The sequence below is a fragment of the Ramularia collo-cygni genome (assembly GCF_900074925.1).
Source record: "Ramularia collo-cygni strain URUG2 genome assembly, contig: RCC_scaffold02, whole genome shotgun sequence".
NCBI lineage: Eukaryota > Fungi > Ascomycota > Dothideomycetes > Mycosphaerellales > Mycosphaerellaceae > Ramularia > Ramularia collo-cygni.
In genome coordinates, this window is record NW_019716256.1 from 1292050 (window position 1) to 1312587 (window position 20538).

The 20538-nt window shown below is 52.1% G+C and overlaps 9 protein-coding genes; 7 read left to right on the forward strand and 2 right to left on the reverse strand.

Annotated features, from left to right (window-relative positions):
• Positions 1-392: 392 nt before the first annotated feature.
• RCC_02058 (related to D-ribulokinase) lies at positions 393-2357 on the forward strand (the record flags this gene model as incomplete). XM_023767341.1 has 3 exons in its annotated part: positions 393-617; positions 670-1242; positions 1299-2357. 3 exons carry the CDS (start codon positions 393-395, stop codon positions 2355-2357), a joined length of 1857 nt encoding a protein of 618 aa, XP_023623109.1.
• A 404-nt stretch (positions 2358-2761) lies between these two features.
• On the forward strand, positions 2762-3795 carry RCC_02059 (uncharacterized protein; the record flags this gene model as incomplete). XM_023767342.1 has 2 exons in its annotated part: positions 2762-2844; positions 2943-3795. 2 exons carry the CDS (start codon positions 2762-2764, stop codon positions 3793-3795), a joined length of 936 nt encoding a protein of 311 aa, XP_023623110.1.
• A 271-nt stretch (positions 3796-4066) lies between these two features.
• On the forward strand, positions 4067-4816 carry RCC_02060 (related to ubiquitin thiolesterase L3; the record flags this gene model as incomplete). Its single annotated transcript, XM_023767343.1, has 1 exon — positions 4067-4816. The coding sequence occupies one exon, from the start codon at positions 4067-4069 to the stop codon at positions 4814-4816; it is 750 nt and encodes a 249-aa protein (XP_023623111.1).
• Positions 4817-5807: 991 nt separating this feature from the next.
• Positions 5808-7045, forward strand: RCC_02061 (uncharacterized protein; the record flags this gene model as incomplete). XM_023767344.1 has 2 exons in its annotated part: positions 5808-6036; positions 6102-7045. 2 exons carry the CDS (start codon positions 5808-5810, stop codon positions 7043-7045), a joined length of 1173 nt encoding a protein of 390 aa, XP_023623112.1.
• Positions 7046-7375: 330 nt separating this feature from the next.
• RCC_02062 (uncharacterized protein) lies at positions 7376-9816 on the reverse strand (the record flags this gene model as incomplete). XM_023767345.1 has 2 exons in its annotated part: positions 7376-8142; positions 8193-9816. The coding sequence occupies 2 exons, from the start codon at positions 9814-9816 to the stop codon at positions 7376-7378; spliced, it is 2391 nt and encodes a 796-aa protein (XP_023623113.1).
• A 2252-nt stretch (positions 9817-12068) lies between these two features.
• Positions 12069-13261, forward strand: RCC_02063 (related to zinc-binding oxidoreductase ToxD; the record flags this gene model as incomplete). XM_023767346.1 has 3 exons in its annotated part: positions 12069-12422; positions 12479-12853; positions 12917-13261. 3 exons carry the CDS (start codon positions 12069-12071, stop codon positions 13259-13261), a joined length of 1074 nt encoding a protein of 357 aa, XP_023623114.1.
• Positions 13262-13651: 390 nt separating this feature from the next.
• On the reverse strand, positions 13652-15799 carry RCC_02064 (uncharacterized protein; the record flags this gene model as incomplete). XM_023767347.1 has 4 exons in its annotated part: positions 13652-15130; positions 15179-15487; positions 15559-15653; positions 15757-15799. The coding sequence occupies 4 exons, from the start codon at positions 15797-15799 to the stop codon at positions 13652-13654; spliced, it is 1926 nt and encodes a 641-aa protein (XP_023623115.1).
• A 1231-nt stretch (positions 15800-17030) lies between these two features.
• Positions 17031-18515, forward strand: RCC_02065 (uncharacterized protein; the record flags this gene model as incomplete). XM_023767348.1 has 2 exons in its annotated part: positions 17031-18228; positions 18277-18515. The coding sequence occupies 2 exons, from the start codon at positions 17031-17033 to the stop codon at positions 18513-18515; spliced, it is 1437 nt and encodes a 478-aa protein (XP_023623116.1).
• A 459-nt stretch (positions 18516-18974) lies between these two features.
• Positions 18975-20300, forward strand: RCC_02066 (probable KES1-involved in ergosterol biosynthesis; the record flags this gene model as incomplete). XM_023767349.1 has 3 exons in its annotated part: positions 18975-19012; positions 19078-20140; positions 20196-20300. 3 exons carry the CDS (start codon positions 18975-18977, stop codon positions 20298-20300), a joined length of 1206 nt encoding a protein of 401 aa, XP_023623117.1.
• Positions 20301-20538: the final 238 nt, after the last annotated feature.

Genomic DNA, 20538 nt, shown 5'->3' on the forward strand with positions numbered 1-20538 from the left:
CATTGGAGCTCTACGGGGTCAATTGGTGATGCCATCGGGCATTGGACATGAATTTTTTGGCGGGTAAATACGACGACCAACTCCCCTGCAGCCCCAGCTCTCAGCTCCCCGCCATGACCCACCTGCTATGACGAAGATTCGCGGACAGCTCAGGTCTTCCATTGCAGGGTCCGGGTTATTTTTCATCACTGTGCGGTGAGTGAGGAAGAGCACAAGAATCTTCTCAACAAAATTCCATCCAATCTTCTCATCTTTTTTATCACAATCATCTTTCCTTACCTCACTTGCAACATATTCCTCAAAATACAACAAGAGGGCGAATAATCCTGATATCAAGCTCAATCCCCCATTGAAAGCTATACACAACAACAATAACAACACCAGCCGCAATCATGTCCAACCAATATGGCTCCATGCCATTCCGCAACCCCAACCGACAGCAATCTCGACAAATGTCCGTCGACCCTCACAATGAGCTCAACGTCGAGAAGAACCACTACATTGGCATTGATGTCGGCACGGGAAGTGCTCGTGCTTGTATCATGAACGACAAGGGCGACATTGTCGGTCTGGCCAGTGAGAACATTGGCCTGTGGCAGCCAGAGACCGGTTACTACGTGTGTTGATATCCAGTCCTTTTTTGGAGTATCCTCTCTAACATGATTGCAGGAACAATCGACAACCAACATCTGGCGATGCATCTGCTCGTCCATCCAGCGAGCCATGTCCCAGCACAACATCGATCCCAACACCATTCGCGGCATTGGCTTTGATGCCACTTGCTCCTTGACCGTCTTCAACTCCGAGACCGACGAGCCCGTCTGTGTCACGGGTCCGAAATTCAACAATCAAGACGGCAATGACCGCAATGTCATCCTCTGGCTGGACCACCGACCTGTTGAGGAGACCAAGAAGATCAATGCCACCAACCACAACCTGCTGAGATATGTCGGTGGACAGATGAGCATTGAGATGGAGATCCCAAAGGTTCTCTGGTTGAAGAACAACATGCCCAAGGAGTTGTTTGACAAGTGCAAGTTCTACGATCTTGGAGATGCTCTCACGCACATGGCTACGGGGAGTGACGCCCGATCATTCTGCAGCACTGTCTGTAAGCAGGGATACGTTCCTGTCGGCGTCGACGGCAGTGTCAAGGGTTGGCAGGAAGACTTCCTCAACGAGATTGGCTTGAGTGATATCTGTGAGGATAACTTCAAGCGAATGGGCGGTGTTGACAAAGTGGTACGATCATATCCCTCAAGGCATGAACTTGGCTAACACTTCCTCCTCCCATCTAGAACGGCCGCTACCTCACCGCCGGTGAGCTTGTCGGCACTCTCTCTGAAAAGGCTGGAGCCGATATGGGCCTCCCAGCAGGTATTGCAGTCGGCAGTGGTGTCATTGACGCCTACGCAGGCTGGATCGGAACTGTAGGAGCCAAAGTCAACCTCCGCGGAGACAGCCACCTAGACGCCGACAAGCCCAAGAACGACGTCTCCCAAGCCTTTACCCGATTGGCAGCGGTAGCAGGAACATCCACCTGCCATCTCGCCATGTCCGAGAAGCCGGTGTTTGTGAATGGAGTGTGGGGACCATACCGTGACGTTCTCATCCCCGACTACTGGCTCGCAGAGGGAGGGCAGTCGGCAACCGGAGAACTGCTCAAGCATGTTGTGGAAACGCACCCAGCCTTCCAAGAAGCCATGTCGGTAGCGGAGACGTTCAACGCCAACATCTACGATTACCTCAACGAGCATCTTGCAGAAATGCAAGAGAAGATCAACGCCCCAAGCATCTCCTACCTTGGCCGACACTTTTTCTTCTACGGCGACTTATTCGGCAACCGTTCCCCCGTCGCGAACCCCGACATGAAGGGCTCGGTGATTGGACTCAGCAATGATAAATCCATCGATGGACTGGCCCTGCATTACTACGGCACGATGGAATTCATCGCGTTGCAAACGCATCAAATCATCGAACAGATGAACGCTGCGGGACACGTCATCTCGAGTATCTTCATGAGTGGTTCGCAATGTCAGAACCCCGTCCTCATGTCTCTGATGGCCACGGCTTGCGACATGCCGGTCTTGATCCCACGGTACGTGCACGCGGCCGTGGTGCACGGCGCGGCGATGTTGGGTGTCAAGGCCGCGAGCACGGACAAGGATGGCAAGAGCGAGCCGCTTTGGGACATCATGGACCGGATGAGCAAGCCTGGAAAGGCCGTCTATCCCAACAAGGATGAGACGGAGAAGAAGTTATTGCAGGCCAAGTATAAGGTGTTTTTGGAGCAGTGTGAGCAGCAGCAGGGATACCGGAAAGATATCGATGCTGTGGTGGAGGGTTGGAAGAGATGAGCTGTTCCTCTCCGTGTTGGGTTAGGAAATGAATGATTATGATATAGAGAGAGATGAATTTATATGGGGTTTCTTATGTTGATACTTACCTGCCTCCCCTTGACATGACATATACTGCTTGACAATGTTCCCTTCCGTTTTACGCACGTAAACGTCGTAGTATATCTTTCATCAAGACAAGGATGCTAAGATGATTGGATGCAACCGAGGCTAGAGGTCCCATCTCCTCAACTTTTACCCGGAGCGGGCATTCATCTCACCATGCCCTGGATAGATAGAAACGTTCTCTCATCAAACTCCAGAATAATTCGAGCCGTCTGACTTATCGGTTCCAACACTTTCCTCCCGATATCTTTCTTTCGCAGAAGACTTAGATACATTTGAAGAGAGAGGAGTCCATAGAAATGGCATCAGAACCCTACTCCCTCACGCCCTCGACAGCGAATCCCCCTCGCAACAGCACAATTCTCATCACTGGCGGCGCGAGGTAAGACTCTCCTCAAATCAGATCTCCGATCAAAAATGTATAAACAGACGGAAGACACACATCAAAGTACATGACTAAATCGACCTTTACCATCCCAGCGGTATAGGCCTAGCAACAGCCCTCTACCTCCATTCCCCCGAATATTCCAACAACATCATCGTCCTGGACCGAGCACCTCACCCTCCCCCAAACGCGGAACAATTGACCACATCCCCGAGATTCCTCTACTGTCAATGCGATGTCCTGTCCTGGCCCTCTCAACGCACAGCGTTCCAAACCGGAGAACTCAAATTCGGGCGAATCGATTGCGTCTTCATCAATGCCGGCGTCGCAGAAATCGGAGATCAGATCTGGACCGACTCCTTCACTTCGGCGGGAGAGCTGGCCGAACCGGATCGCAAAACCATTGATGTGGACATTCGAGCCGTGGGGGATAGTCTCAAACTCGCCATGTTTCATTTACGGAAGTCGGGCGGGGGAAGTGGGAAGGGGAGGGGAGGAAGTATCGTCATGACGGCGAGTCTGGCGGGGTATTTGGCTTCGGCGGGCGCTCCGCTGTATTCCGCTGCGAAACATGGGGTGGTGGGGTATTTGCGGGCTTTGAAGGGGGATTGCAAGGCGCAGGGGATTGCGATTAGTGTGATTGCGCCGGGGATCACGTTGACGGGGATTGTGTTGGGGAGGAAGGAGGGGCAGAGTTTGGAGGAGTGGGGGAGGGAGATGGGTGGGTTGGGAGTTCCTATCAATTCCGCCGAGACGATTGGGTTGTGTGTGGGGAATTTGATGGGGTTGGGGGAGAGGGCGAATGGGAGGGGGATTCTTATTCAAGGGGAGACGTGTGTGGATGTTGAGGCCGGGATTGCAACGAGTCGCGAGCGATGGATGGGGAAGGAGATGTTGCGTCTGTTTCGCGGGGGAAGAAATGCCCCGTTGTTTCCCAATAAGCTGTGAAAGCAATGTCTTGAGGTATTATCATATCTTGTGGATGAGAGATGTCCAAACCTACCTGTACCTGACTACCTACCTACGTAGCTGTAGCTGTAGCTGCAAGGTACCTAGTACTAGTAGCTGTGAYTGTTATGTTTGCCTCACAAGACCTAGGCAGCAATCACACGCGTACGCCCTGAGCTGTCCAAAGAAGGTGCAAGGTCCAGAATCAGCGTCATGAGAACACTGTAACAACAACAACGACAACGACATCAACACCAACAACACCACCACCATGTCCAGCACTCCAGGCGTCACCATCTCGCCAACCGGCCAAAAGATCTTCATTCCGCTGGAGAACAATCCCGCTGTCTTCAGCGATCTGGTGCATCGTCTCGGAGTTTCCTCCCAACTCACCTTCCACGACGTCTACTCCCTCGACCTCATCCAAAGCATTCCCCGCCCGGCCCACGCTCTCATCTTGATCGCCCCGGCCCCCGTCTACTACGCGGTCCGCAGCAAATACGACGGATACCCTTCCACCCCGCCCATCACCTACAACGCCAGCGGACCGGCGAAACCCGTCATCTGGTTCAAACAGACCATCGGACACGCCTGCGGCCTTTACTCCCTCATCCACGCCGTCGGGAACGGTTCCGCCAAAGCCCACATCCACCGCGACTCCCTCCTCGACCGGCTCTTGCACTCCGCAATTCCCTTGAAGAGAAAGGAGCGGGCGGAGGTGTTGTACAATTCACAAGAATTGGAGGAGGCGCATATGGCGAGTGCGAGGATGGGGGATTCCCGCGCCCCGTCCAGTCAGGAGCCGGTGGGATATCATTTCATTACCTTTGTCAAGGGCGACGATGGGCACTTGTGGGAGTTGGAGGGTAGTTGGGATCCCCTTGATCGCGGCGAGTTGGGAGCGGATGAGGATGTGTTGAGTGCTAAGGCGCTGGAGGTGGGGGTGGGAAAGTACATGCGCGAGGCGGAAGTGGTGGGTAATGCCGAACTGTCCATTGTGGCTTTGGCGACGGGGGAATGATCTACAATCGTCTCGGGGGTATTGATTGGTAATGATAAATCCCCTAAGGACCTGTGACCGGTGAAAGAAAGATGAAGGCAAGTCGGTCGAAGCGGAGTGGTGTCCGAGAGAAGAAGATGCAGCTTTTCCCCACTTTTTGTACGAGGATTGGCGAGGTGGATGCTTACCTTAGGGTTGTTGAGCTCTCATTTCCCACACGGAATCCTTCGACCAACATCCCACACATCCACCTCGGTCAGAATCAACTTGCGTTGAAAGTCCTTCCTTCCTTCATCAGCAGAGTCGGCGTAAAAAGTATCATCATATCCAGTCTCCTCTCATCACCACCATCCCACCACATCACAATGACCCCAAAAATCTCATATCATCCAAACCACATTTCCGGCCATTCTTCCCGTCCTTCAAGGCATCCTTCAACCCTTCAGACTTCACGCCATCTCGACCCCTATTCCCATCTCAGGTACTCCACCTCAGAAAAGAAAAAAAAAAAGCCCTATCCACCGCCACACCCGTTGCCATGAACCAACCATCACACTATCCTGACCACTCACAATCTTCCATCTTGCCCATCCCTTCGCATGCCACACGCCACACGGCTCACCTTGACCGGTCGGTCTTGTCCCTTACGTCCTCTTCCACGCGAACAAAATGTTTCCACGTGCTGTGATAGCCATGCAGTGGAGATGAAGCAATCGTGCCGAACTCCGCTTCCACCGGTGAGAGAAGGGAAGCGAAGAGCAATGCGAAGCGAAGCATGCGGACCCCGTTGCTGTCTCTGCTCTATATACTTTGGTCTYGCAGATGCCACCGCGGATGTCTGTTTTCACCTCTTCCCTCTTCCATCCTTCTGTGTACACAGAGACTCTATTTTTGCGTGACTTTCGTGTCCGCGTCCTTTCATTGAATGCCAGCATAACAACACTCTTTAACCAACATCTCCCCTGACGCCTTCATTCATTCATTCGATATCCTTATTACGATAACAAGCAAGATGCTCTCCCTCGGCTTCCTAACAGCTGCTCTGCTAGCCTCCACCACAACCGCCCAATTCAACCCCCAATCCAAAACAAATGTCGCAGTCTACTGGGGTCAAGGCACCGACCAACTCCGCCTGATCGAACATTGCAAACGTCCCGCAGTGGACATTATCAACATAGGTTTCATTAACCAATTTCCCGGCCAGGGACAAAGTGGTGATGAACTTCCCGGTTCCAACTTTGGTAAGCAATCCCTCTCTCCAACGCAATGTCCCTCTCATACCCCCATCTAACATGCACATCTCTAGGAAACGCCTGCTGGGCAGACGTCTACACCAACCGCGCCGGCAAACCCTCCAAACTCTTCTCCCAATGCCCCACCATCGGCCCGGACATCATCGCCTGCCAACAAACCTACGGCAAGAAAATCTTCCTCTCCCTAGGCGGCGGCGCCAAACCCACCAACCAATACCTCCCCTCAGACGCCTCAGGCCTCGCCTTTGCCGATTTCCTCTGGTCCTCTTTCGGCCCCGTAAACTCCTCCTGGACCGGTCCCCGACCTTTCGGAAACGCAACCATCGACGGCTTCGACTTCGACATAGAATCCGACATTTCCACGCCCCTCCCTTCCAACGTCCCCAGCGATTACATGACACGCGGATACGTCTCCATGGTCAATTACTTCAAAAATACCCTCTTCCCACAAGACCCTTCCAAATCCTACTACCTCAGCGCCGCTCCACAATGTATCGTCCCAGACGCCCATTTCGCCACCGTAATGAACAACGCCTGGTTCGATTTCATGTTCATTCAATTCTACAATACCCCACGCTGTTCCGCTCGAGCAGGAATTAATCGTTCCAAAGGCATAGGACAATATGATATTTCCTTTGAAAGATGGACTACATATGCCACGACTCTGAATCCCAATATCAAATTTTTCATCGGTTTGCCCGGTGCCGCGGCTTCGGCTGTACAGGGGGATTATTTAAATCCTGGGGAGGCGCAATTTATTATTAAGAAGTTTTTTGGCAGGGCCAAGTTTGGGGGGGTTATGGTTTGGGAGGCTACGAGTGATTATCGGAATACGGTTTGTGGGAGGCCGTTTGGGGGGATGATGAAGGCTATTCTTAATGCTGTTAATCAGGGGAAGACGGTGGATACTGGGGCTTGTGGGGGGAATATTGCGAAACGGAGGGCGAGTAGGGCGGAGAGGTGGTTGGGGATTGGTGGTGGGGAGGAGGAGGTTTAGTGCTTGTTTTTTGTATAGTGATGTTGGATAGTCTGATTTCACCATCTGCTGGAATGGATGATCTTGCTCATCTCGTTGTTGAATGCTTGTCTTTGACAATCTTCATTATCGTGAGTTCTAAGAAATTGTCAAGCAATGGCATGGGATATCCTTTCTTCTCCCCAATGTACAACGTCCAACCCCAGAGGATAGACGGGACAAATACCAATCCTGTCTTCCTCTCAATCATCTTTTCCCAAAGATCCTCAAGACTCATTACCCATCATCCCATCGAGAAGACCCGACCAAAACTCCTCCTACCATGAAACCCTATCTCTACAGATCTATCCCTTACAACCCCATCACAGCAACAAACAAACACAATCCCCCAACTCCAAACTTGAAACCAAATCGCCCACTCCCCGCTCCCTCATATGCTACAATCCCCGAAGGCGTCCCCGATGAAGTAGCACTCTTCGTGAATGCCACACTCCCATACGCCGAAGACACAGCCGGAATAACAGTCGGAGTCACGCGAGATGTGGTGGAAGGAACTCCATATCCCAGTCCCGGCGCTGTGAAAGTACTTCCCGATTCYGTGATTGTGTGAGTGGTGATGAGGACTTGCGGAACGGTGATTGTAGTTATGATGGCAGAAGTTATGCTTGAGGAAGGAATCGTCGAGCCGTCTGAGGGATATGTGGCTGGGAGGGTTATGTCGTGCGAGTAGGTGATTGTTGTGCAGGGGATATTCGCTGCTGGTGCTGGTGTTGATGTAGATGTAGATCCCGGGTGGGAAGAGTTTTCTGGCGAGACTTCTGTACTGCTGGATTTGTCTGGCAGGGTAGCAGTGGTAATTCTCTCGGTGAGGGTGGATTGGAGCGTGATGGTGGATCGAGGGGTTATGGTTGAGATTAGGGATTCCGTTGCTGGTGCTGGTTTGTATGCTGCGGGCGTGATGGTCGATGGACAGCCTGTGATGATTGCGGGGTTTTCGGGAATGTAAGGGGCACAAAGACCCATGAGATAGGAGACGCCGTTGGTGGCATTGTCGGCGGATTGGCTCCAGGAGGAGAGACAGCCATAGACTTTGTTGATGAAGTCGGGGTGTTTGCAATCTGGGAGATGGTTAGCAGGGCCGCAAAGGGGAGATCTTGTGAGCACTTACAGCACTGCGAGTCGGAGTTGGAGGAGCAATCCGTCAGATACATCCAGGTATTCAAGCAACGTGGAAGGAGTGCTGGAGAGCTGGGTTCGGGCCCCGAGTAGGCTGGTGCTGATGGAGAGCTACTTTGGACTGTGGAAGATGGTGCTGATGCAAAACTACTCTGGACTGGATAAGATGATACCGAAGCAGAGCCACTTTCATTCGAAGAATATGACGCTGGTACAGAGCTCGTCCCTACTGGAGAAGATTCTTTGCCCGGAGAAGTGATCCTTGCGGTTGTGGTCGATATGGCGTACGACTTTGTAAGTGTGGTGATACTTCCACTGCTAGTGAGTGTCTCGCAACTCGTGCTGTATATCGTRCCAGTAGTGTAAGAGCTGTAGGATTCAATAGAGGTTACTCCAGCGGTCGTTGATGAGCTCTTAACAGTCGTTGATGAGCTTTGGGTGTATGCAGGAACTTTGTAGGTTAGACTGGTGTTGGTTGCCGGAATTGATGCACCAGTGCCATGGCTCGAATATGTTGGGATTCCTATCACAGGGACTGACGGTGATGAAGTAGTCTTGTCTGTTGCCGCTGAAGTCTCGCTGGTTGAAGTCGTGCTTGGTGTGGAGGAAGTGGAGTCTGAAGCTGGGCCTTCCACAGGAGAAGTCTCTCGACTGGTGGCGGAGCTTGATGTGCTTTCAGAAGTAGTAGAGCAAGATGCGCCATAACCTGAGACACACGATGAAGTGGTTCCCCCCGAAGCCGTTTCGCTGGTCGACGATATAGTGCTTGATGTAGTCTCGCTGGTCGATGATACAGCACTCGATGTGGTATCATAGCTCAACGAAGCATCGGTAGTAGACCCATAAATAGGCGCGGTCTCTGTCGTAGTTACAGATGTGKACTCCGCGGATGTGTCGCTTTTGCTGCTGGAAGGCGATGTGTATGGTGTGGTATCTGTGGTGATTTCAACCTCACTCGAAGTAGAGCTAGTCGTTGCGTATGTCGGCGGCGAACTAGATCCATATGCAGGTATACTTTCGGTTTTGGATGCCACAGGAGCAGTACTGGAAGGCGCACCGCAGTTGAAGCCAATGCTGTGAACTCCAATGTTGCATCCTTTACCTTTGAAGCTTTCCACGGGCTTGAAAGTGACCGATTTGGCTCCGYCGCACTGTGAGTTTTGGATGACTGTGCCGCCAGATTTACATGAGTGGTATTCTTTGCAAACAGTCTTGTCCGGCATCTCATAATGACATTCAATGTCTGCATCCTCGCTTGAGGATACCTCATACTTGTCAATGGACATGTGATCTTCACCATCGCATCCGATGGAGGGCTCGTCGTCGAGGTTCGCGGAGATGCACTTTGATTGGAACGATCTCTTGGTCAAGAGATCTCGCTTCCCAAAGGAGTTCCGACAAGACCATTTGGAGAATTTGTTACTTCCGTAATTATCGAATGAACCTGAAGCCAAGTCTTTCCAGTCATAGCCTTTCGTTTGGTCTGGCGAACATTTGTTGTCTGTGTTATCGGGAGTGCTGTAGTGGGAATCCCCTCCCCAGCCTCCATATCCAAAAGTGGCCGTGGCCGTATGGAAGAGCAGGCCAGTGACGATAAAGGCGGATTTGGTGAGCATAATGAATGTTGATACTCTTGCTGTGGATAACCGACTTGAATCTGTATTGCAGATGTAACGAGAGACAGTGGCCAGCCACCTAGAATTACAGAAGAACGAGAGAATGGGATAACGAAAAAATGCCACAAATGAATGGGGGAGAAATCTGACGCTCCTCTATTGATATAGCAGGTAGCTTTACGACCCGGGYGATGCTTCCACGAGCGAGGCGTCTCTCTCACACTCCCGTCCTGGATGCTGGCCGGTCTCATGCTGGCACTCTAGAGGACGTGCGTCGCGCCGTCGCCATGGTAGGAACGCTGGCGGCAATGTTGGACTCGCTCTGCATGTTTAGGAATAGAAGATGCGGCGTCCAGAGAATGCGATGCTATGCAGGCCATGTCAGGCCCAACCCTGGTACGAAAGCATGCCTTGTTTCAGCAGGCTGTAGTCTGCAACACGATACGGGCGTATTGATGTCAAGAGCTTGCTCGCTCGTGCCATTCGGCGCCAATGAAGCACTTGCTCGAAGGGTTGCGGAGCAAGATTGAGAGCGGCTCGATGTTGATTTGCTGTCTGCCGTTGAGTGGGCGGCAAGCTTTCCGAGGACTCAACCCCAGCAGACCGTTTCCGCGGCCAACATGCAGAGAACGATTTTGAATCAGAGAGAATAAGTCGGGTGTGTAGCAGAGAACGAGAGGAACATGCAGCGGCAAGAGAATAGAATGTGGAGAAGGGCGTCGAGTCGAGAGATGTGATTGGTCGAGCAGCATCACTCTGCAACACCAGCGCTTCGGAGCCGACATTCTACACTTCTGGACTCACATATTAGAGTAAGCGCTCAATGCATGCTAGTATAGGTAACATCATGGATGATAACCCTGCGCATCACGGGGAAATCTGCTACTCTGCATTCGGGACGCCGCCTGATTAATAGCTTCATATGCGGCTACGAGCTGAGAATGATCCATACGACGCGTCGTCAAGGTCGCCTGAGCTCATGAGTTGACTGACCGGCTTCAAGGCAAGCGCAGATTTACTGACTTCGGACATGTGGTTGACGGGAGCGATTGTTTCCTTCTTCTTGGGTCGATCAGTAATACACAGATACTCCGCAAGGCATGACTTTCGGTGAACATGCGGCCTCTGATCGCAAATGGTGCGGCGCAAGAGTTGTTGAAGTACGAGCTCCGAAATTCTCAATTGGACGCGATTGTAATGGCAGCGTCCTGGGCCTGGGCCTGGGCCTGGATAGCTCCGACCACTATTCGTGCTGGACCTCTGCTCGCTTCTTGGTGTTGACCATATTACGGTCGGCGTGCCAAACCGATCAAGGGTGCAATCCATCCACGATATCATGATATTAAGTTAGTGTGCTCTGCATCGTGTCGACGGTCGACTCGCACGGTCGAGGCTGGAGATGGAGGCGGTGGTGCTGAGACTGGAAGAGGAGGCGGAACGCGTGAAGAAAGACGTGTCTCGTCCCAGCACAGACCACTTTCGGCCTCTGTAGTTTGATCTTGCCTTGCCGGCAAAACAACGACCACTTTCCTTTACCACAACATCACACTCTTTTCGTGCTGTGTAAACATTGGATACAAGCTCATTTATGCCGCGTACCAAGTCGGGATCCTGGCTGACATTCAGCTATCGCTACGACGAGCTGAAGAGGTCTGCAATGATGATCCAATTCCAGTCCATATCGTATCCGGCCTCAAATTACTTGGACGGGTTTGCTGCCGCCCGCATGATCTTCTGAGGATCTCAGGTGGCATGTTGTGGAAGGAATGCTTGGGAAACACTTGGATTTCGGTGCCTCTGTCCGGGTGAGGCCACCATCTCTTGCGTCCGGTCATCAGTCCTCGAGTGCGACCGGTGTCGTCTGCAATTGCCTGCGAAGCTCGTCAAGATATATAAAGGACGTGATGATACCTGGAGGTATGCATGCTTGGTATACACCCTTGACATACACGCTTCGATTCTCGCCCGGTCATCTGCGAGTCAAGGACTGCGTAGCAAGCTGTCCCGAAGGGCTTTGCTGCTGCAGAACGCACTCACGCACGCCCATTGTGGGCAGTGCCATGCCAAACAATCGCAACAGTGAGAGTATTGATTCTCGACAATCTGAGAAACGCAAACGACGGGAGCTCGTGTAAAAGTGGGGTCCATCGAGCAACGTCATACGCTTGTACAGCGAGCGTATTGTGCTCTTCTCTTTTCCATTCAGTTTTCTCACATATCAACACTTTTTCTCTTCTATCTTACATCTCAAAATGTCACCTTCGCTCCCAGCAACACAAAAGGCCCTCAAATGCTTCGGCCCCAAGTCGGCCAAAGTCGTCAATGATGCTCCCATCCCAACATGTCCTGATGACTACATCTTGGTGAAAGTCGAAGCAGTGGCTTTGAACCCAACTGATTGGAAGCATATCGACCTGATCGCAAAGCCGGACTACCATCATACCGTCGGCTGCGATTAMGCCGGGACTCTAGTCTCCATTGGATCATCTGTTACCAAGAAGTTCAAGGTAGGCGATCGGATTACTGGCTTTGCACATGGAAGCAAACATGAAGATCCAGAATCCGGCTGTTTCGCCGAGTACGCAAAGGCCAAGGGTGATATAACAGTGAGTAGTGCTTGTAAGCACCCAGGCGCCGATCTGCATGTACTAAACTTGTGCAGATCAATATCCCGGACGGCATCAGTTTCGAAGAGGCCGTCACATGGCCCACAGGAATCAATACAGTAGGTCAAGGCATGTATTCTCATGATGGCCTCCAACTTCCCTGGCCGAACAGTCCTTCCACAGAAAAGTTGCCGGTCCTGATTTACGGAGCATCAACAAATACTGGTCTTTGGGCTGTCCAGTATGCGAAGCTCAGCGGCCTACGGGTATTGGCGACGTGCTCCGAGAAGAACTTCGAGGCTGTGAAAGAACTAGGTGCAGACGAGCTCTTCGACTACCGGGATGAAAAGTGTGGCGAGAAGATCAAGGAGGCTACAAAGGGCCAGCTTAAGTACGCCTTCGATTGTGTGTCTGAGGGAAACAGTAAAGATGTGAGTCCATCATTCCAGAGGAACTCTTCAACGAACTTGCAACTGATCGACGCGGAAACATAGATCTGTGCAGCAGCCCTTAGCAGCGAGGCGGGAGCACGATACGGCGCTCTGCTTCCCGTCGAGTTCCCTCGCAGTGATGTCAAGACTACCTTCACACTCGGATACTCCGTCAATGGCGAAGAGTTTTCGTTCTTTGGCAACAAGATCGAAGCCAAGCCGCAGGATTTCGAGTTTGGTAGGAAGTGGTGGTCGTTGGCAGAAGATCTGCTTCGGGATGAGAAGATCAAGGGTACCCCGACTGTGAGATCCGGAGGACTGCAGGGTGTTCTTGAGGGTTTCGAAGATTTGAAGAATGGGAGAGTTAGTCGGCAGAAGCTGGTTTACCGTGTACAGGATACGGCTTGATGGTGAGGCGGAATTTGATGATCAGGGTTAGGGTTGGGGTACTGCCAATGGCCATCTTACAGAGTATACGACCTACTTCGAAGTCTGCAGCGCACTTGTCACGAAAGGGAGGTTATGGGTATTCAAATTCGTCCCAGGGTAAATCATGCCATGGTAAACTACTGGAACTTTTGAGTCAATACGAGCATTCAATCGGCCGTCATCTACGCCGATGACCACGCATGCCCATAACCCTCCATACCCACAGAAGCACGCAATACAACAGAGATCCTCCAAACAAACATCAAAAATCATCGTAACCGCCCAGACTGCACTCATAACTCAATAACATAAAAGGAATCCCACGCTAAAACATCTCCACTCCGCCACTCCATCGCTCTCTGGCCCTTTCTACCAATCCGCGAAAGCAGGGATTTCCCCAGCAGATTGACCCATCGGACCATGTTGCTGCCGAGCAGCACTGTGCTCCGCATCATCAAGAAGATGCTTGAACTTGCCCACAAAGCCCTCGTAACGTCGCATGTGGTCAATATCGTGCGCATCAAGACCCATGCCGCCAGCAATAGAGTTCGACGCTTCGGACAGTTGCAAACGCTCAATTTTGGCCAATCTGGTACCTTGCACACTCTTGGTGGCCGCACGAAGAAGGTCGTCGAGTTGTTGACGATTGAGAGCTTCATCGATGGCGTTCATGCGAGCGACGAGTTGGGGATGGGATTCTTCGGATTCCGGGTGGCGATCAATGCCGCGAGCGAAGCAGACGACTTCGAGTTCGCTGCGGGTCATGATGCTGCGAGGGTTGAAGAGAGAGTCCTCGGTGATGATGGCATTGCTGCCATCGGTGACAGTCAGAGTAGTCTTGGGTGAGGCTTTCTTCTTGGGAGCGGGAACTTTCTTGCCTGCCGGGGTGCGGGTTTCATCCGTGCGCTTCACACGTTTCTTGGGCGGCGCATTGTTCTTAGGCGAAGAAGCGTTCTTGCTCATTGGGGAATTCTCCTCCTCGTCCGTGTCGTACAGAAGGCCTCCAACTCGAACCAACTTACGCTTCCGCTGGGAATGGGCAGTGGCACGGCGCTTGAGGGTGGCAGTAGCCCGAGCAGGACTATCAAGTTCGCCGTCGAGAGATCCGTGGTCCAATTCGGGATCGGAACGATCATTCTCACTCTCACCGTCGGCATCGTCGACTTCTTCATCATCGGTGAAGTCGGCTTCCTCCTCGTCGCTCTCCAGGTCATCAATGGCCTCACTCTCTTCATCAGAGTCGTAATTGTTCTTTCCCTTTTGCCCGGACCGGCTTGATGGTTTGCCGTTCAGGTCGACACCCATGATCTTCTTGTAGATCTCTTTCTCCCTCCGATTCTTCTCCATCTCCCAGTCGCGCTCGATGCGCATGTGGTTCAGAATTCGGAGGCGTTCTTTCTTGGCGCGCTCGCGATTGATGATGCGCTCATCACGGATCCGCAGGCGTTCTTTCTTCTCCGCGATCCTCTTCAATTGAAAAACGACCTTGATCTGGTTCGCCTCTGCAATGGCACGCTTTCTCTCCATAGTCTTGGCTTTTCTGCGCGCCTCCAGCTCCGTCGCCTTGTTGGCGGCAGCAATACGTGCAGCTTTTGCAGCCTTGATCCGCTCCTCGCGCATCTTCCGACGTCCAGTCTGATCATGATCAAGCTCAATGGGAGGAAGTTCGGTGCCGGCGAGGATAGCTTCGTAACGCTCACGACAAGCCTTGTGAGTGTACTTCTTCTTTCCTCCAAGTTGGCCAGCGAAGAAGGAAGAGACGTCCTTCCACATCTTCTGCTTCATTCTCTCGATATGACTGTTGAGCTTCGTCTCCATGGCCTGTATGATTGGGATGAGTTTGCCATCCTGAGAAGAGTTAGCTACGTCATACTCCACAGACTGTCGTCGACGTACCTCGCCCTCATGCCAATCGCTCAGCTCATCATCAAGCTTCTCATCTTCCTCGTCCTCGAGAACTTTGCGCAAGCGGAGATAACGACTGCCGATCGTCTTGCCGACATAGCGAATGCGACCTTCCYCGACGAGTTTGGCAGCGACGTATTCATCAGAGTGACCCAATTGCTTGAGCTCGATGATGCGGCCATCATCAGAGTCATAGTTCGCGGTAACTGGCTTGGCAGTCGGCGCAATACCGCCAGCAACGCGCATAGAACGCCTCTTGCTTTTGCTCGTGGCGAACTCCTTGGTTTGTGGATTGTAGTACTGTTTGAACAGGTTAGAGACCTTTGCAATAGAGGGGTGATGGCACAACCGCACGGAGAGCGGAGACTTACGTCAAGGTCTCGATCGGAGACTTCGGATGGATCCACGTCATCGCCATCGCTCAAAGCGGCGACCTCGAGTCCATCTGCAATGCGCTGATCGCGGCCTGTGAGGAAATATCAGTGTGCACTCTCCCCAGCGGTCGTCTGTATTGACAGTAGAACATCCTCCCGCCTAGCAACGTCGCACGTATTCAAAATGAGACCTACCAGTGTCGCCTTGAACCGGCTCATCATCCCAGAACATTTCCATCGTGTCGACCGTGGTGTGCACAGCCAGGTGCGGGCGGAAGAAGTTCACTTGTGTCGTCCAATGGCAGTGCCTTGTTTGCTCGTGCTGAAGCGACTGTGGGTTGGCTGAAGCCAGAGGATGTTTTGGACAGCTTTGCGGCCACAAGAAAGCCTAGGCGGGGTGGTGCGAGTCGCGGCGAAACCCCGGAACGTTCAGCTGAAAACGCTTTGGTAATTTGTGACTCTCGAAGATGGATGTTATTGTTGGAGGTAAGGTGAGCAGATCATTGGCACAGTGCTTCGTGTGTTGACGGAGATGAGTGTGAAGAGGGTGAGTCAAAGGGCGTTTGGAGACGAGAGATGGCAATGCTTTCCTTGTGAACAAACAAGCGCAGCATGATAACCATGAACAAAGTGGCAAGAAGATGCCCACTTACAGGGGGAAATCACATTAGCCAGTCGCTCCTACGGATTTTGTTCGATGGCCAGCGGTGCGATATCGTGAAACTTCTCACAAGCGATGCACTTCCGCCCGCGTCAGAACAATCGATAGAGGACGTCTCGAAAGTGTGTGGAACCACCGAGCCGCTTCGTCCTACGACATTGCATCCTGATAGCCAGATCATCCGGAGACCCGATGCTTCAAATGGGCGGAGAAGCGGCTCAATGCCCTTACCACTGTTGGGTTGAATTTGAACAGCAATGGGTCTGAGATGGCTCATAGATGTTCATCATCCCTTCTCATACGACTCTACGCTTTGTAGGCGTACAAGAGGCGTAATACACACCAAACATAGCATGCAACACGCCGATAGTACTCGCATTGCGAAGATGTAGTTGCTCCATTCTCTCCTCGTAAAGTTCCGCCCATGCTGACGGACAGCAGGCAAGATGAATGACATGGTCCCTCAGAACGAGACGTGATCCATTATACTCGCGACTAAATTGATGGCACAGTGGCCGATGATGTTGTCGAGAGCTTTCAAGCAAGCGAGAGGGTCAGGAGAGAGAGGTGAAGTCTGGCCGCCAAGATCCCAGCGGCCCCACTCCTCCTTGCGACCCCGGCCATCGTTCGTGCTCCCACCAAGTTTGCCCGCCTTCAAGTGACGTATGAAGGCAACATCTGACAGCTCAAGGTAAAGCAGGCTAACAAGATAACAGCGCTGGTGGCGCTGTAAAGACCACTCATTGTCGTTGAGGTAGGTCGCTTCTTTCCTTCATTGTTCTTGCAACAAAAACTCAACAACCTCAACATGTCATCCTACTTCACCCTGCCGTCGTTTGCGCGAGCAAAGAAGAACCAGGAAGAGCTGCAAAAGAGCAACCCACAGAATCCAGTGCTCAAAGACGAAGACGAGAAGTTCCTCGAGAGACAGATATCGACCGACGAAGCCGCGACAATCGCTGMCGCTATACCAGTAACGAAAATCGACGACAATGGTGAAGAAAAGCCCGCGTCCCAACGCGAGCTGGACAGCAATGCATCAGACCAAGTCGTGATTCCTGCAACTCAGCCAGAAGCAGGCTCTGAAGTGAAGAAGGAGGCGAAGAAGAACAAAGCATTCGAGCTACCGAGTCAAGAAGAGGCCGAAGCCGCAACCCGATCATGGAACGCGCAGGCCAACGTGGATGAAAAGGGCGATACCACAAATGAAAAACGTACTTGGGCATCCTACCTGCCATCATCTCTCCACAAGGGAGATGTCCCAACCAAGGAAGAGGAGCAGGGACAAAAGCAGACCTGGGCAATGTATGCTTCACAATACGTCCCATCTTCCGCTACAACCATGCCAAACTTGCCTACGATCCCTTCCATCCCTCCTATTTCTTCGTGGTACAAATCCAAAGACAAGGACGCCAAGCAAGAGCCTGTTCTCAAGGAAGACGGAACTGTCGACGAAGCTGCCACGAAAGAGAAGCAGGAGAAGGAGGTGTCTGTCCTGCTCGACAACCTCAACATGGCCAGCATCAACAACACCGTCTTCGCGGTGTCGAGCGAGACACACAAAATCTATGAGCGTTTCGCTTTGGTATTGAAGGATACCATCAATGGTGGCCCAACAGCATACGAAGACATGGAGAAGTTGATGAAGGACGCTGGCCCTACCTTGGAGAAGCAGTTCAACTCAATGCCGCCATTTGTGCAGACTCTGGTCAAATCATTACCCGCCAAGCTGGGCACGATGACAATAGGCCCAGAGCTTCTTGCTGCCGCAGGTGGGAAGCCAGGGAATGATATGAAAGTCCAGATGGATGCGAAGAACAAGTCGACCGCACCATCAAAGGAGACCGACGCAAAGAAGAAGAAGAGAACGATCCCTGGATTGAAAAGCTTGATCTCCAAAGAAGGTGCAGTGGCAACCATCTTGCGCAACACCGTACAATTCCTCACCACTCGATTCCCATTCCTGGCCTCAACAACCAATGTGGTCATGTCACTCTCGGTATTCAGTAGGTGAATCTCGTTCTCATGATACGRTTTGCTGCTAACATCTCTAGTCCTCATGTTCGTCTTCTGGTACTGTCACAAACGTGGTCGTGAAGCTCGGCTCGCAAAAGAAACCGAAAGCGAGAAAGACGGCGCGGTTGACGGTGCCGACGATGACGAGATTGTCGAAGTAGAGTCTACTGACGAGGAAGATGTGTATTCGAAGAAGACTGAAGAGCTGCTCAACCAGGCAGATCCAGCTTCTRTGCCTCTTCCCGAACCGAAGGAAGAGGAAAAGAAAGCCGTGTGATGTGGCGATGGGGACCTCTGTTCATGATGAATTCATATTAGACGATAGCTTTGAAGGACGAGATGAGTCTGGCGAATACAGTAGCATATATACCCGACAGAACAATGAAAGACAGTGCTTTCCATGAACCATGCATGATGGGACGGTGGCGGGGGAATGCATAGCACGTGAAAATGACGTGTGAGAATATCGCGTGGAGCGTAGTGGATGCGGTGATTGCGCCTCGAACGATCTCCCAGCTCTTCCTTGGTGTAATAAACCTGGAACCCCTCGCCAAACACACGACGCTTCTGATCTCAAACCTACGCCTGACCTACTTTCCGAAACCGCGCCTGTTCCTCAAGCCATCTCACTTGACCTTCCCTCGATCTGTGCCTCCAACCCAAGACCCTTGACTACGTTCGCCCCACTCTACTTCTCCCCGAGATTCAAAAGATACCGCGACGAGCAACAACAAACATGTCTTCCGAAGAGGGCTCCGCGGTGCCAGCACAGCAGTAAGTCGCAGTGGTGGTCGAAGCATGCCGCGCAAGAGACGAGTCAACTGACCTCGACGTTACAGGAAGGGATCATGSACAGGATTTCTCAAGCAACTCGCGAGCTTCAATGGCGACCTCAGCACGATGACTGCCCCGGCCTGGATCGTATCGAACACGTCCCTCACCGAGTTCTCTGCATACTGGGCAGAAATGCCAGGCCTGCTTGTCGCACCCGCTTCCGAAAAAGATCCCAAGAAGCGTATGGCGTTGGTATTGAAGTGGTTTCTCAGCACACTGAAGCAGCAATACGCCAGCCGGAACGAGAAGTTGGGAAGTGAAAAGAAGCCTATCAACCCGTTCCTAGGAGAACTTTTTGTGGGAAAGTGGGAGGATGCATCAGGCGAGACCAAGCTCGTAAGCGAGCAGGTTTCACACCACCCTCCAGTGACTGCATACAGCATCTGGAACAACAAGCACGGAGTTCGTCTGCAGGGATACAACGCTCAAAAGGCCAGCTTTGGCCGGACCATCAACGTTCGCCAGGTCGGCCACTGCATTTTGCACATTGATGAGTTCAACGAGGACTACATCATCACTCTCCCTGCTCTACATATCGAAGGTCTGATTCGAGGCTCGCCTTACGTCGAGCTCAACAAGAGCAGCTACATTGTATCGTCATCGGGCTACAGTGCGCGCGTTGATTACTCCGGAGCTGGCTGGGTCTCTGGTGCTAAGAACTCATTGAGTGCCATCGTATACCCACACGGCAAGGAGAAGAGCAAGAGCAGTGTCATCTACACCGCTGAGGGTAGCTGGACCGACAACTTTGTCATCAAGGATGCGAACAAGAACCCCGTTGAGACCTACGATGCGAAAAAGGAGCCAAAGACTCCTCTCCAGGTGGCACCTATCGAAAGCCAGGATCCACTCGAGTCAAGGAGGGCATGGCAGAACGTGAGCAAGGCAATTGCCGCTGGAGACATGAATCTACTGTCAGTTGAAAAGTCAAAGATTGAGGAGTACCAGCGCAACCTACGAAAGAAGGAGTCGAGCGAGGGACGAGAATGGCAGCGCACTTTCTTCACCAAGGCTAACAGCCTTCCTGCTTTCGAGAAGCTGATCAAAGAGGTACCCCACGGAAGCCTGGTAAGTGCCTACGAAGAGATCTAGCTCTGGAGCCTTACTGACAAAACTCTTACAGGAGCAAGATCAAACCGGCGGGATCTGGGTGTTTGACGAGAAGGCAGCCGACAAGCGGGCGCCTTTCAACCCGTTGAGCGAGCAATTGAAGGACGGCTGGAAATGAGTGGCTTGATTTTCATGGACAAGCTGATGCATGGCATCTATTGGAAGCATTTTACAGCAAGTGATGGGAGCATCTCGATGAGTCTCCTGATTGGGCAGATGACATGAGCGTAGCTGTTTCCGCCAGCAGAGCGGTAGTGAATATACCTGGCATACCCTGTTTTGACCATCTCTCGCAAGACGTTATGCCTTCTGAATCCTCTATTGTACTCTTGAAATCACCATCACATGATATTGGA